General features: G+C 35.3%; 2 protein-coding genes across 3 annotated transcripts in view; both read right to left on the bottom strand.

The window, feature by feature from the left end:
* LOC306880137 (PIN2/TERF1-interacting telomerase inhibitor 1-like) overlaps window positions 1-2,330 on the bottom strand; it is a 33,209-nt gene extending 30,879 nt beyond the window's left edge. Inside the window, exons 1-5 of the mRNA XM_079433465.1 lie at window positions 2,288-2,330; window positions 1,773-1,882; window positions 1,173-1,265; window positions 988-1,069; window positions 581-664 (exon numbers count right to left, since the gene is read on the bottom strand). Coding sequence (XP_079289591.1) covers window positions 581-664; window positions 988-1,069; window positions 1,173-1,265; window positions 1,773-1,882; window positions 2,288-2,306 — 388 coding nt within the window. The 5' untranslated portion in view covers window positions 2,307-2,330. The remainder of the gene's footprint in view (window positions 1-580; window positions 665-987; window positions 1,070-1,172; window positions 1,266-1,772; window positions 1,883-2,287) is intronic.
* Window positions 2,331-9,562: 7,232 nt separating this feature from the next.
* LOC306879869 (L-threonine 3-dehydrogenase, mitochondrial-like) lies at window positions 9,563-15,663 on the bottom strand. 2 transcript variants are annotated; one of them, XM_079433091.1, is made up of 9 exons: window positions 15,488-15,663; window positions 13,441-13,640; window positions 13,236-13,278; window positions 13,043-13,113; window positions 12,454-12,603; window positions 11,451-11,623; window positions 11,260-11,350; window positions 10,695-10,964; window positions 9,563-10,608 (listed from the first exon to the last, which is right to left on the bottom strand). In XM_079433091.1, exons 2-9 carry the CDS (start codon window positions 13,628-13,630, stop codon window positions 10,475-10,477), a joined length of 1,122 nt encoding a protein of 373 aa, XP_079289217.1. In that variant the 5' UTR covers window positions 13,631-13,640; window positions 15,488-15,663; the 3' UTR covers window positions 9,563-10,474. The 2 variants fall into 2 exon arrangements, with proteins under 2 accessions (XP_079289217.1, XP_079289218.1); XM_079433092.1 differs by lacking the exon at window positions 15,488-15,663 and adding an exon at window positions 14,195-14,219.
* Window positions 15,664-16,365: the final 702 nt, after the last annotated feature.

Below are 16,365 nucleotides of genomic sequence, written 5' to 3'. Positions count from 1 at the left end.
AATAGACAAATCTGACTAAACAGAGCAACTCAAGTGATTTCTTTGTGAAAAGGTCAATCACAGAATATAGGTGCACAAATAATAAATAAAATAAAATACATTCATTTTTGTTTATTTTCAATACACTTGTATGGAGAAAACTATTAACTTTACAGCAGTCGTTCTCAACCAGAGAGCCGGAGCCCACTAGCGAGCCTTGGCAAACTCCCAAGGTGCCTCAAGATGACAAATCAAGCATTAAAATAAGACAAAACAACTAAAATTCAAGATACTTTAACTTTTCACCCACTCAAAAACAGTTTTTTGTATTTCTTTGAAAAACCAGGATTCCCATTGCCATGAAAATCCTAAATATATTGGGAAGTCTAAATTTAAATGTATTATCAGTTACAAATTGTGAGAAAAAACAAAAAAAAATAAAAATAAAAAGTCATGGGGCCTATTGTATAAATATTGTTGTGGACAATGAGGCGCCTTGGAGTCAAAAAGAGAGCCACTGTTTTACAGCAAAGTTTCTTCAAAATAAAGTCATGCAGTATAATAGCTCATTTGCAAGATGTTCTGACATTGAATGACTCACCCTTAGTGAATTTCATGTAATGGACCCTTTTCTTGGATGTCTTTGACTTCTCCTCCAAACTAAAACCCTGTTCCTGTGTGGGGGCTAAAAGTATACAAAAACAAAAGAAATTAAAATAATACTAATTATTACCACAAAAAATGTCTAATCACACACAACTCTACACACACAAAATATAAGAGAAAGGAAAACCAGATTTTTCTTCTCAACATGACAATGACTATAGCACGTTTCATGTCATTTTAACATCACAATAGCACCACCTAGTGAACACTAGATAGAAATCAAACGTTTCAAAGCTCCAATGATAAACATCCCAAGGTTCAATTAGGCTGCTCTCACTTGTAATCAAAGTGACCCTTTTTTTGTGGTGGTGCTTTGCACTTCATGTTTAAAAATCAGCTTACTGTCAGTGTTGTTCTGTCCATGGCAACTGTTAAGCTCAGCAAGGAGCTGATTAAAATCATCCTGGTGGGCAATCCAGTTATCCTTATAACACAAAAAACACCATCAAGAATGACAGATTGTGACTGAAAAAGCAGAAAACAGAACAAAGAATCTCAAAGCCAAGAAAACAGGAGTGGTTCCTCACCTCGTTGTTTACTGCAGTGCCCAGACCCAGGCTGTTGTTCTTGACTTTAACCTTGATGTGTTCTGTAGCCCCCTGTTCACTCTTCCCAAGACCCTGCCACACAAACAAACCAGGAAAAACACATGGATATATTAGAACCATAACTTTTCCAGTTAAATATATCTGTATACATGATTTAACAAAGAGTATACATATTAAAATATTTCAGTTCTCAATAAACAAAGTTTTTATTTGCCAGACAACACTTTCACTGGCCCTATCACAAGGTTCTTATGTATGCATTTATTTATTTATTCATTCATTCTGATTTGCTTGGTACTTTCAAGAAGATTATCACAAATACTTTGCATTTTAAACAAATCCTCATCTATGCCAGCCAGTTATATAACGTTACGTTGGCGACATATTTATATGGGCAGAAGTTAAAATATCGGTGCTCAAGAATGTTATTTTAAAATCATAACCTATGCACGTGATGTGCCATGACAGCTGTCAAATGGGCCAAATGCTCCCCTTAATACGAACACCTTAAATTGAGATTTTTTGTGTTATAATGTATATTTGACATATTTTGTTGTTATGATGTGTTAAGCCTGCTACCTTTCCTTTGGACCAGCCCATGCGTTCCAGCATTTTCTGTCCAATTTTGGACTCATCGTTGCTCCATGCGCTGTTTCTAGGGTCCACAGACCACTTCTGCTTACGACGAGCTTATGAAATATCAAAACAATACGTTATGTTACAAACTCTCAATATTAAACCACTGCATTAACAAAACATCCACTTTCATGTTACTTTTGTTTCAGAAAACATTATCACAAAGTGCGTCTATGAGATACAGTATAAATCAGAATATATGTACAACTCATATGATTCGCCCTCATATTAATATTAATAATAACACAAATAATAATAATAATATTAAAGAGTCACGACGGCTAGCCTGCTAGCAAACATGTTAAACAACGTGGAGGAACGCAAGAATGACTTTAATATATCATATTCAACCAAATAAAATATACATTCCTTATACAATCTTACAAAAAAAATGGCAAATAATGTTTTCAAACTTATAAAACTAGCCTAAAATAAAACATTTCAAATTGTAAACTCACGTTCGGCAAGCATGGACATCTTGAGGGGTCCTTGAACACATGAAGGAGCGACTAGTCAGGCAGGTTGTCCAATTTGTGCCTGATTAAAATGAATGTATTGTATAAAAATAATCATGTCTGTCGTCTAAAACTTTACAGTATTATTATATAATATGCTATCATTTAAAACCCACAACAAACACGAATTTAGATTATTTACGCCATCAAATAACCTATATATGCACTGGTAGTCTATATTTTGTAACAGTAGATGGCGTAAGTGGGTTAACTATTTACAATTATGTGCCATTTAATTAAATAACTAATTATTGGCCGCTTAAGGATCTCATTTTAGCTTTTAGAGATTTGTTTTGATTTATTTAATGTAACTTAATTGAATTAGCTGTGTCTTAATTGAATCAGTAGTGGCTATCAAGCTTTAAAACAAACTGGTTTTCATGACACATCCTAATTTTGTAAGGCCTTGCTTAATTGACATATCGTTTTTAAAGCAATTAAAATGGCATTAATACCAAAGAGTAAGATTAAGTAAATACCTAAATTAAACTCCCCATACCTGCCCAGTGTTAATGTGGTCCATATGTACAGTTTCCAGATAAAATGGGTTTATTCTGAATCATGTGGAAAGTGTTTTTACTGAGCACTGTTACTCTCTCAGGTCTCTTAGCATTTTGCTGACTCTGAAGCGATTACCACAGCAACCCAGATATTGAGGACACTGTCTGAACAAATGGATCAGATGTCATCCCTTACTAAATTACACTGTGGACAGTCAGTCCCAAAGATCAGATTTGAAATCAGGTTTGTGTGCAAGATACCCTTATGAAAAATAAAACTGCAAATTAATAAAAGACCAAGAAATAAAAGGCCTAGAATACACTTTTAACAGTTCACCCAAAAATGACAATTCTGTCATCATTTCCTCACCCAATCCTGTATGAGTTTCTTTCTTCTGTTGAACACAAAAGAAGATATTTTAAAGACTGTTGGTAACCAAACAGTTGACAGTAGCCATTGAATTCTATAGTATGGGAAAAAATCCAATGGAAGTCAGTGGAGACCACATTCTTCAAAATGACTTATTTTGTGTTCTTTGTAATAATGCCAATTAAAAGCATTAAAGTACACTTTAAATCATTATGTTATAACTTATAATAATCTTTTACACATCAAAATATACTATTTTGATGTGTCTAACATACCAAAGCATGTAAAAACGCTAAATTTTTAACTTTGGTGTATCATTTCAATGCATGTAAAGTTCACATACTGTTTGATAAAATGTAATAAATTCTTCATCGAAACAAATGTGTAATTACAAATATATTTAAACACTTTATATAACTTTCAAAGAAGAAAATGCTTGTCACTACATTACACTTTAATTTAAATAGAAGTAATTATTAAATTACATATAAACATACTTAAAGGTACTTGTGTCCTAACTAAGTGTGTCAAAAAATAACTCTTTAAGTTCAAATAATTGCATTTGATATCAATTATAATACAATTTCATTTAATTGTAAATAACATGCAGTTAAGTATCTGAAAACATTACATTCAGTTCACTCTTATGTGTATTATTGTGATCATATCTTCATTTGTACACGTTTCTTGTTGTTGCATGAAAATCATAGTCAAAATACTGTTTCATAGGCAAGACTACAATTATTTGTGCTTTGCACAGCTGTATTTTCAATACATTTGTCTAAATTGCAGAGAAAAAATATATAATCAGCTATAAAAATCATCATGCGACTATAATTACTTCCAAATTTCTTGTCCTCTAATTATTGGGTGTATTTAAGTTTTAGAAACAAACTAACTACAATAATTACCTGAGAATCCTTTTACTGTGAACACAGTGAGGTGTGAGGAAAAGAAATAATAGTGGCAACTTATACAAGAATGACTGCAGACTCTGGGCTTCGTTTCTGACAATGAGCTGAATATATAAACTATGGATGATTTATTTCATAGTTGCTATCAGAGTTATTGCTACCGGTTAGCCGTACAAATATTTTGAATTAAATGGAAAATTTACATTTTTATCGACAGACAATATAGTTGGATTTAGTATGGAAATCTATCATATCCTGTCAAAACTCTTTACATGTGAATTTAGAAATCCATTCTCACAAGACTGAAATTTTATGATCCCAACTTGGACATAACGCATAATTTCTCTGCAATGGGAAGCATGTCATTACGGAGGTGAAGGCTGATCTTTAGCTCGAGGTTGAAGAGTTCATCTGCTGTCTGTGGTGATACACAGTGAAAGAAGAAGAGTCTGAGTGAGGAATGCTGCTGACGTCTTATTGAATTGCCATCTCACTGGTCATTGATACTACTGTACGTGGCACAACTGCCGAGGTGCAAATGTCACAGATTGCATTGCCTTTAGTAATCACTCAATTGACAAGAAAGGGATGTGCTGGAGCATGTATTTATCTGTTAATACCAGAGGCACTTAATACAGTACACTTCGGTGTCCCATGAATTTTTTAAAAAGCATTAGAGACACAAATCCCATGTGTGTTCATTTTGTTTGTTTGTTTTTTCTGTGACAACTACACAGTCATTTTTTCATGTAAAACAACTCTCTAGTAACTCTGAAAATAAAACTCCTGAAAAAATTTGCAGTTTATTAGATATGTTAAATAAAATATTATCTAGCATTCAACCAACCATGAAAAGTAACTTATTTTAAACACGTCAAATGGTTGTTTTTTAGCAAAAATGTATGATGAAATAATCAATAAGCTCTTCACTTTTTTACATTTGTACACAAATTGTAGTTATTGTACGTTTAAAAATAACAAATTTGAAATTACATTTAATTATTTTTTTATGTGAAATATTTTTCTTTAATCTACAGAAAATATATACCAATATTTTTTCCTAAACTATAGCCCCTTTATTTTATTTTATTTTTATTTAATGTGTATTGATGTAAAAATCACTCAAATCAGGTTTTTAAACTTTTGTATTAGACCAAGTTTAGCAACACTTTATTTCACCTTTTATTTTTTTATTTTTTTGTTTGTTTATTCATTCACTTGTTTGTTTGTTTTGTTCCCCAAGGAAGTTTTCAGTGAATAGTTCCAGTGAACAGAGGACCACTTTCTAAGTGTAAAGAAGATTTTAATAATATTAAATAACCTTTTGTGCAATAGAAAGGTTCCATGGATTTTAGAGGTTGTCCATGGAACCATAAATGCCAATATCTTCATTTTTAAGAGTGTATTCATGTGTTTGAGTTTTTAATTCAAAAAGACCATCAGTATGTAAGTCCTTATGGTTGTTGATGATGATTGCTATATGTAGCAACAGGCAACCATGAGACAGCTGCAACACAGCGTTTTTTGGCACTTCTCTCTTCAAGGAACTGACTGAACTTGTTTGTTTATATACCGACCTTCACTCAGACGGACAGACTGCCAGCTCTGATTTTCAATATTCACACAGCATGTTGACTCACTCCTGCTTCTGGTATTGGTGGAGAGGTGTGTTCACACAATGAATGCTTATACAACGTGACAAGCCTTAACAGGAAGTGCAGAAGAAAGAAGGCACTACATTAGAAATGTATTGCTCAGTTCTGGGAAACTCAACAGGAGTTTCGTGAATTGGGATAAGAGTATCACCTGAGAAGAACAAGTGGGAGGAGGTTATGCTGTCATATGAGTAGGCAAGCAAATGTGTTAGGTAATGTTTGCATTACATTTATATAGATTGTGCTAGGGGTAGATGTTTTTACAGTACAAAACCATCCCAACAAATTGTTTTCAGGTTTTTAAGAGCTAATTACTTGTTTTAATTGGTCATATTTCTCTATATTACTTGAATAAAACAGAAAAAAACGTATGTATATGTAATTGTACACAATTTAATAACTTTGTAAGCTTTTAACACAAATTAGTCAGTCTTAGCCATTAAAACTTGATGTAAGTTATTGTAAGAAATGAAGAAAATTTATTGAAGAAAAAAAGATCAAACTTTTTGAAACCCTGTTAAACCTTCTGCCATATATTTTGATATACAATATCAATATGATATTAGATATATATCTAAAAAAAATATTGTGAAAAAGTTAAGTTTTTGAGCTGCACCTATATGTGTGTGTTGCTGTCAAAACCACTCAAATGGTCATATTTTTTGTTTTACTTTTAATTATTTAATAATTATAATAATAAATAGATTTTATTTAATTCAGATTATCTGACTATAAGGTAACACCTAAACAGTAACTTTATCAGTTGTTAATGTCTAAACTAATGTTAAGTCTAATTTTGCTAACTGCATAGGCTATGTACAACTGCACATATTTCCATAGACTGGGCGTATCATTTCTTCACAGTTTGGTGTCATCTTTGGTGGTCAAGTAAAGGTCAATGTTTGTTTAAATGCATGCCTCATACCCAGGGGCATCATGCACTCATTATATATGAGGAGGCACGAGTGTGTGTGTGTGTGTTTTCCTTTTTATTCAAAACATTCCCAAATGCATTAACTATATTATGAAATATCTCAATTCTCACCTTTATAGATTATGTTAGTTGATCTATAGTGGGCGATGGTCAAAGTAGCATGATAATGTAGTCTATTAACTAGGCCTATGCATAAAAACCTGTCTGATAACTTAAGTAACAGATATGGGTGTCGTGCCATAACATTTTTAATACGACTGACTTTATATTTAATGTGAATATAACACTGAAATTTAATGTGAATAAAAACATTGTAAGTTAGGCTACTAATCATAACACTTACATCGTACAGAAAGAGAGCAAAGAACATTTACATAATCAAAGAACATTTTCACTGACAGTAGAGTTCGAGCACTCTCAAAGCACGCTCTTATTAAAATCACTGAAGCTGTTTACACTGTGAAATGAAATACTTACAGATTTGTACTGTTGGGGAATTACAGTTAAAACCCAAGGACCAGGTATGATGAACAAAGACCAGGAGTCAGAGATGCGATTAATTAAAGAAACATTTACTGAAGAAAATAGTTTGCAGTTTCATCAGCAGAAGTCAGCTTCAACAGTTCGTAGGCCGCTCTGCGTACATGTTCTAGACACCAATAGTTATACTCTAACCAAGGTCACTAATTACGTCAATACATAGGTAAGCAAGATTCTGGTTGGTAGATAAACTTAGAAAATCTCCACACATGGACGTAAAACTCAAAGCATATCTTCTAGTGATTATTTTGAAGACAATTGATCAGAGGTCAGATGCAAAGGTCTCTCCAGAGACGTATATCTGTTACCCTGGACATCAGGGTGATGGCAAATGATGATTTCCTCCTAGAGCTCTCTCTCTGCATCTAGCTGCAAAGATAGACATTCTCACACATACACAGACAACACTTATCTTTAATTGGTTGCCGAGCTCTGCCCTGAATGTTATCATGGTTAACTACACACACACACAATGAGATCAGCTTCTTAGAGAGTAACAAATCAGACTAAAGCCATATTCAACTTATTTTCTAGCATGAATAAATGTAACTGTGATAAATAATTATTAAATAAATATTATAATTAACATTATTATGAGGGTCATTGTAGATCTGCAATCCACTCCTTCAGTACACACATCTACACTTTGTTGTTTCTAACAAGAGAATTCGCCAGAAAGAGGTATTCAGTCAGTGAGCAAGTGAAGAAAACACCGGCGTTTCAGCTATAACTCATCTGAACACCTCTGATTGGGCATTGCATTCATAAACTCAACAGCATCGTGTGTGATTGGTTATAATGCGCAGTACTATAAAAACCGAACAGATTTGAATTTAGCAGCTGATGATATGACGCACGTTCTACTGTATCAAATATAGAAAATATAAATATATATAGTCTTTTGAAAGCTGCATTCAAAATCCACTTGGCTCAAAAAATCTGATGGGGCACGTGCCCCCCTCACTTTGAATGGGCATGACGCCTCTGCTCATACCAGTGAGGCTTCCAGACAATGTGATGTGCGACAGCCTCTACATTCTTCAAACACGTTATGCAATTAACTTATGAAATGATAGAGTGTTATGAAACGATGGAAATACAAACATCAGTGATTTTGCAACAGCGTTATTAAACAAGCTTCATGACAAGTATAACACAAAGACAGAAGAAGGAAAATAAACATGTTGCAACCACTTAAAATAATGCATTTAAATACTTTTATTAGGCTACGTGATTTATTTTTCTTTTTTTTAAGAAAATGAATCACTTCAACTGTAAACCTTGTCCTGGGACATTTTTGTGTCACACCACTAAACTACTTTAAGTCACACTTATCGCTCACATCGAGCAACAGTGCAGACGAACAACGCTATTTGTGTTCACAGATCACATCATCATACTTTACCTGGGCCTGGGGTACAATTTAATTTGGAAGAAGTGCTGACAGATAAAACTGTCCTCAACTGAAACTCGTCTGACTCTCATATTACAGGTGGCAAAAAGGCCAAGAGCCCCGCCACAAAACCCACTTTCTAATCTCTTTTTTCGGTTTTTGCAGTGTTCGAGCTAGAGACAAAAATAAAACGTCAAATAATCTTATGACAATGACCACAAAACTTTAAGAAGGCACATTATTCAAGGAAACCTGGTGAGTGTATCTCGTGGCGTAACACAACCTTTGCCAAGTCCTACTTACATAACCAATTTATCAGATAACTGCCGCCCATATTATTGCCCTACTTTATGAAAAAAATGACACATCTTTTGTTACTGGATATACTGTACAAACAGGTGTTATATAACCTGCTTTCAAAGTGTACATTTGTAATCTAAATAAAAGGGAAACTTGGTCGAATGCCACTGAAATGTCTGTGGCACGGCTCCAATAAAAACATGCCAAGACATTGCTGCGGATAAGGAAAACGACTCAGTCAGAAATGGTTCTGCGATAACTTAGGGAGATTATAGTCTTAAATCAATGCATTATGCACTAATCGCCTTGATCAAAAGTGACAAGACGGTGCAGTGTGAACGTGCATTAATGCACAGCTCTTGTACAGTCATTATGGCCGCGAGAGAGACTGCCTTCAAAACGATTATATTTCCCACAAGTTATAAATAAAAGTTTCAATGACTGGTACTGTAATCAAGTGGGTAACATTTAACAAGTGCATATAAACACCAATGAAAAAATGACAGCTCCATCCTACTTTACTTACAAATGTAAAGGTATTTTTTTAAATCTTGCTCTATTGCACTCAAATAACTAAATAATTATATTTCAAATGAAAGACCATGCAAAATTGTGAAGATAAAAAAAAAGCTTTATTGACAAGTTTTGTGATCAAAAGATGTGGAAGCAAAGCTTAACTAAAAATAATTTAATTTTGTTTCCCATTCTCCCCTTCATACCGGATAATATATTCCCAGAGGGAAAATGTTTATGGGCAAATGCAATATATGACAGAAGCTGCATTTAAAAAAGTGACCTTGTTAAAGTATACAGCAAACATGTGAAGCAAGACCAAATCTTGCATTTCATTTGTGAGCAGTCTGAATAAATAGATAGTGAACAAGAGAGGAAAAGCAACCAAAAGGGATATGATAACGTCATTCATCATGACCACCCTCACTCTCCCTGAGGACCTACATCTGAGTCCCACCCTGTTTAAACCAGAATCTTTGTCTCTTTATATTAGAATGGGTTGAAGCTGCTGTAACAATTCCTAGCTTTCATTTCTATTAAGTCTGAACTCGTTCATCAGTCTTTTCCTCATTTATTATGTTCTTCTGCAAAGGTACAGTAAAATTATTTCTCTTAAATAAAAAATAAAAAAACCTGAAGGATAGTATAATTTGGGAAGCTGCATTTTAGGATCTGCCATGTTAATTTTTGGACTTTCATGTTTGTTTGGTTTATTTTTCCTGGAGACAAAATGATCCTTTTTCACTAAATGCGAAGCACAAGAGGATCACGTCAGGTTTAAACCCATTCCTTTCATTTAGCTTCCAAAATACCTGTGCAACTCTGACTTGAAAAGAGACCTGACCTCTTTGTATAATTTGCAATTATACATATAGTATTTGATAGTCAAAAGGAATATACAGATGACACAAAAGAGAAAAGGAATATGACTATTTACAGACCACGGATCTCTCTTCTGCGTCACTATAAATCTTTATGAAATATACAAATTATTAGTGTTCATGAGCGGACTCAGTTGGCCTGGGCAATGCGGGAGTCATTGAAGTTGAGCATCGTCTGGACCAACTCTGGCAGATCATAGTCGTGCTTCCAGCCCCAGTCATTGCGTGCGTTGCTGTCATCAAAGTTCATGGGCCAACTGTCAGCTATACGGATGAAAAAACAAGCATTTTTGCACCATTTGCACTATTTATTTGTACCAAAATGTTTGATGAAAGTTTTTGGATCATACCTATAGCCTGTCGTACAGAGTCAATCTCATATGTGACCTGAACATCAGGCAGCTGTTTTTGAACCTCGTTTGCAAGTTCCTCTGGAGTGAAGCTCATGGCATTGATGTTGTAGGTGCGCATACTAAGCGATTCCGCCGGTGCCTCCATCACCTCCAGCGTGGCCCGCAAACAGTCATCAATGTACATCATGGGCAGCCGTGTGTCTGGTTTTAAGTTGCACTCAAACTTGCCGGTCTTGACGGCGTCATGGAAAATCTGCACGGCGTAGTCTGGATAAGTCAATAAAGACAGACTTCCATGAGTCATTGCTGTTTTTTTTGGTCAGCAGTCTCCTCTACCACATGCAACAGTATGACAGTAACAGGTTTTTACATGTGACTTCTGGCAGCTGGAGGTGTGGTTCATATGGCTGGTCGGCACTGGTGCTGGCTATCTCTTTATCTAAAAATACTCATAGCGAACAACACCCGCATTTCTGAGCAAGTGCCAGTTGCATAACCTCACTTACGTATTTGAGCAAGGTCATGTGCCAAAAAAACACAGATGTAGCAGAGTGCACCGTACCTGTCGTGCCACCGCCAGGCTGTGAGTCTGCAGAGATGATGCCAGGGTACCGTAGACAGCGGAAGTCAAGGCCATATCGGTGGTGGTAGTACTGCAGAAGAGGATCATGGGTAAAGAATAATATTCCATACGGCACAGAAAATATGTGCAATACTTCATATTTAATAAAATAAGGGTGACTGGTGTCCTACCTCCCCCATGAGCTCTGCGTGGACTTTAGAGACACCATATATAGTGCGTGGTCTCTGCACACAAAGGTCAGGAGTGGGGTTTCGAGGTGAAGTTGGTCCGAAGGCACCAATTGTACTGGGCACAAAAAGCCGAAGCCCGTGTTCTGCTGCAATGTCTAGGATGTTGTGTAGTCCTACAGAAAAAATTTCATAAAAATTGATTTAGAATTAATTTATATTTAGTGCCATATCAGAATCAAAAGCTAATTTTATCAAAGGCTATTTTTAAGGAAAGATATAACCAAATCAATGTTTTACAACATTACAGTTAGGGATGCAACGATACCATTTTTTCAGAACCGATCCGATCCTTAAAATTCTGAGTATCTGCCGATACCGATCCAATCCGATACCAGCGCAGTTTTTTTTTAATCGATGTAGAATTTCTATACTTCTGTGTGTCAGTGTGTTACTCTTTTGTGTGTTAAACACAATCTACTACATATAGATAACGTAATTTTAATGAAAAATAACAAATGAAAAAATATATAATCTATGACAAAAATACTATTATAAACTTGGTTTAAAATACAGCAAAAAATACTCTAGAAAAGTCATGGGTGCACAATAATTTTATAAAACCTAATGAAACATTTTTATTTACAATTAAAAGTGAATAAGTGTAGGACTAAATCTGGTGAAATTATACACATTGCTCTTTGAATTGTTGTAAAATACATTCATGAAAAAACGTTTGACCGATACCCGATCCGCAGAAAATGACCGTATCGGAGCCGATACCGATACTGAGTATCGGATCGGTGCATCCCTAATTACAGTAAACACTATATACAATCTTTCTACTTGATATTTAATCGAACTACTACATATTTTTCCTGGTAAAACTTTAGATGGAATTTATTTGAAAAAAATAAATTAACACAGAAGCAGATTATTATGATAAGTATAAAAATGTTACATTTAATGTACTGTCTAAATGCAATGCATTACATTAAAGTCTTACCTGTGATGTTGACTGCTCGTGCCAGTGACACATTAGCTTCCCCAACAGCACTTAGAAGAGCACTGTAATGCACTAACCAGGTGATCCTGTTATTTACTACAATCTCTCGCAAGTTCTTGTAGTCCAGAATGTCAGAGTAGATAAAGGGGCCTGTGTGAAAAAATGTAATCAAAACGTCAAGAATTTGTGGAATCAGTCTAGCTCTAAACATATTTCTCAATATTAAAAATGTTGAAATGAAGATAAAAATCCTTCATCTTTTAACATTAAGCTATATAAATAAATGCTATGATTGTGCATGTTCACCTGTTATAGACATGCAAACAAATGTTAAATCAATTATCCAAGCTAGTTATAATTTTACAAAACAGGTCATTAGCAACTATAATAAACATAATTAGCACTTCTTTACTCACCCAAGTTACCTCAACATGTATAAATTAACTTCCCAAACTACATCTGACAAACATCTGGTTTAAATGGATATATAATTATAATATAACAGATCCATTAATAGAGTGCTACTACCCCAATTATTTATCTCGTGAAATTATAGTAAGAATTTGTTTGAGATTAACAGAAGACATACCACTGTGAAAGACATTGCTTGGTGGTTTCCTGATATCTGAGAGGATCACATTGTTTTTTCCAAATCGCTTCCTATGAGACAGCAGGTATAATTTTATTATGTAACATGCGTTTTTATGTAAAACATTACATTTGCAAATGCATCTACTATGCAAAAATGGAACACATTTATATATGTACTATAATATGCATACCTTAACAGTTTAGCAAGCCCAACCCCTAGTTGCCCGAGGCCACCTGACAAGAGAGAGAAAGATGAAAAAACACCGTAGGGGAGTCAGGATCCACCCTTCTGAAAAATGTGCTAAAACCATTGTGATCAACTTGACAAATTACAGAAGTCCCAACTCTTAAATAAAAAAAAATGCCAAAGTACCAAGAACCTGACGTTTCCCATACCTGTGATGAGAACTTTGGGGTGGTCGGTTTCAGAAAAGGACACAGAATGAAAGCTGGCATCAGATCCAGAGGTGACCTGACGCGGGGAGAAGCTGATGTTGCGTATCGCCACCGTCAGAGGCTGGCATCCACATGCAGGGGCCAGCAGGGCCTGCTTTGCCACCTTACTGAGGGCTCTGACGACTGGCATATTCAATTACCTGCAAAAACAAGAGGCGTTGAGGTATCACACATTATCAGATCCTACAATTAAAGGAGTAGTTCACCTAATACGTGCACTGTCATATAAATCACCGTTTTGCCCTTCCAAACCTGTATGACTTTCTTCTGTGGAACAAAAGAAATGTCAGGCATAATGACAGCCTCAGTCACAATTCGCTTCCACAGCATATTTTTTTTCTATACATTGAAAGTGAAAGGTAGTTAACTAGCATTCTGTTTGTAATTCTGCCTAACATTTCTTGTTCCTCAGAAGCAAGTCATACAGTTTGGAAGATGCTGTACATCTAAATATAAAAGCTTGTGCTGTTTTCGGATTAACATTGAGTCAAACATTGAACATATGCTTCTTACATCAGTGCTATTTCAAACGTAGTCACATGAAGCTCAGTGCAGTAAATTACAATGGCAGGTTAACAAACTTTAATGAACTAAACCTGATGTAAGGCGCCTAAAAGTTCATCCTTCTGTTAAATTCGTACAGTAAACCGAAAAAAAAGTTATTTTCCAGGTTGTCATCGCCGAGCTTTCTTACCTTGCAAATGTAAAGGCACGAAAGGAACGAAGAATGTTAAGTAAGAGTATTTATACTGCCCTGCCTTCGCCGGCAGCCAATCAGCACGCGAGCACCGTGGCAAGATGCCGAACACATCCTTCAATACGACCTCCAAAGGCTTCATTGTGCCAAGTCTGTGCTGACTGTTCTGTTCGTGTCCCCTTTCTTTTTTTTTGCTTCACAATACCCTAACACACAATCCAATCCTGTTTGATCTCGAACGGAAAGGTCAGTCAGACTTCTGGGAATTTAGATCAGTTTAGACTAGTTTTCAAAGGCTTTTTTCGCAGTGCAAAGCCTGGGACGCAATGCTGGGTTGTCTTGTTCCACGTTCACACTTTTCATACGTTATCCCGGGTTAGTAAATAATTTTTGGTAGACGTGTTTCGAGATTTCACACTGCATATTTGTAAGCCCCGTATTAACCTTCTAACTTGTTGGATAATACGGTAACTTACATGCCCCGTTTTAAAAGTGGCCACGTAGACCCGCTCTGGTCTATTGAAATATTCACATAACATAAGGCAAATACAATATGGTCTCTTTATAACCCAGTTAACCCTTCTACATTTTTTATCCGTTTTCTACATGCTTGTAGACTTCGCGTCAAAGCTCATGAATATTTAATGAGATAACACCGAGGGAGCTCATGATTGGTTGTCTGTTGCTAAACAACTCGCTGTAACATTCTTGCACCTTTAGCATTGCAATTTCGGCTAAGTAGTTTCCAAGCCATTCAGAAGAAGTGATAACCGCGTTTTAAAATGACAAGTTGTCTAACCCAGGGTTAAAACTAGCGGTACGACTGAAGCGATGTGTAAGACTTCTGCTGGCTGACTAACATTAGCGGCTCTAGAAGGACGTGAGCAAACGTGCTCTCGACGACTACACCCTAAAAATACGAACACCTTAAAATAACGGTAACGTTATCAGGATTTTGACACGAACTACCGTCTTTTATGAAACACTAAAGGCAAGTAATGTTTTTTCTGGAAAGTGACAAAATGAGGAAGAGGTATATAAGATAACCACGTCTTGAGCTCCATTATAGGCCTAAAATCACATAACGTTAGATATTTAACGAAATGCTTTAGGACAAAGCAATTGGATTGAGAAGTAAAATGCGATAAGGTTGTGAAAGTGATAAATAAACTATCATGCATTTTTATCTTTCCAGTCAAGGCCATCAGAAGCCGGCGTTCAGATAAGGTTCTAATTGTAATCAATCTTAAAAGCAAAATGCAATCGATTTCAGTAAATGAATTCACTCACCTGTTGACTAGAATAAGATTCAGAGATTAGGCAGAAAACGTGTTTTTCTGGGCGACGTGAGCAGCTTTCTTTATCTGGTTTTCCGTCACTGAGGCTTTATTCAGTGTCTTCCAGTATTGCATCAGCCCGCCGCGGAGGTTATATATCCGCTGCCCAAGAGGCTTTCAAGAGAAGCCCGCTGCGCTCTGATTGGCCAACGCTGGAGGTGAGGCCCTGGCCACGCCTTCCTGAACTGAAACATGACGACTGAGGGGGTCTTTTCAGGCTTGCACATGTTCAACCCCCCTCTCACAACGAATGCAGTCAACGGGACGTTTGGGGTTAAAAGTGAGAGACAGAAAGTTCATAGTAAATGGTTTGAGAGAATATGTCTTGTTTCTATAAAATACCAAACCTACAAAAAAAAAAAAAAAAAAAAATACTTGAGGAAAATGTGCTTTTCGCCCCACTAAATTTAGTACCAAATTTATTTTTAAACATATAAATCCTATTTGAACTATTTTAAAAAGCACTGAATTACTTGTATCATTAAGAATACTGCTAATACTAATACTGCTTAGTAGTAGCATGATATTGAGATTTTTTTTTTCAATCATGTAGACATATTGAGAGAGAATACAAATTAAAACGTATTTTATTACGTTTAAATTATCCAGTGAAAGCACAAATGTGGTTAAAATGGTGAAACCCGAAGTTGTAGTTTCCCTTGTACAGTTGTAGTTACAATTTAACCTAAAATCTTCATTTTGATGGGAAAAATGTTAATGGACACATCACTTGTTGACTTTAATTTTTTCTTACTTTTAATTCTATATATTGTTTTAATGTATTAATTTCCTTTTTTTCTTGATGTTAAAAATATTTTTCATATTTTATAT

The sequence above is a fragment of the Barbus barbus genome (genome assembly GCF_936440315.1).
Source record: "Barbus barbus genome assembly, chromosome: 14".
Classification (NCBI taxonomy): Eukaryota; Metazoa; Chordata; class Actinopteri; order Cypriniformes; family Cyprinidae; genus Barbus; species Barbus barbus.
The sequence above is the reverse complement of the archived record's forward strand: the minus strand, read 5'-3'. Positions and strand labels throughout refer to the sequence as shown.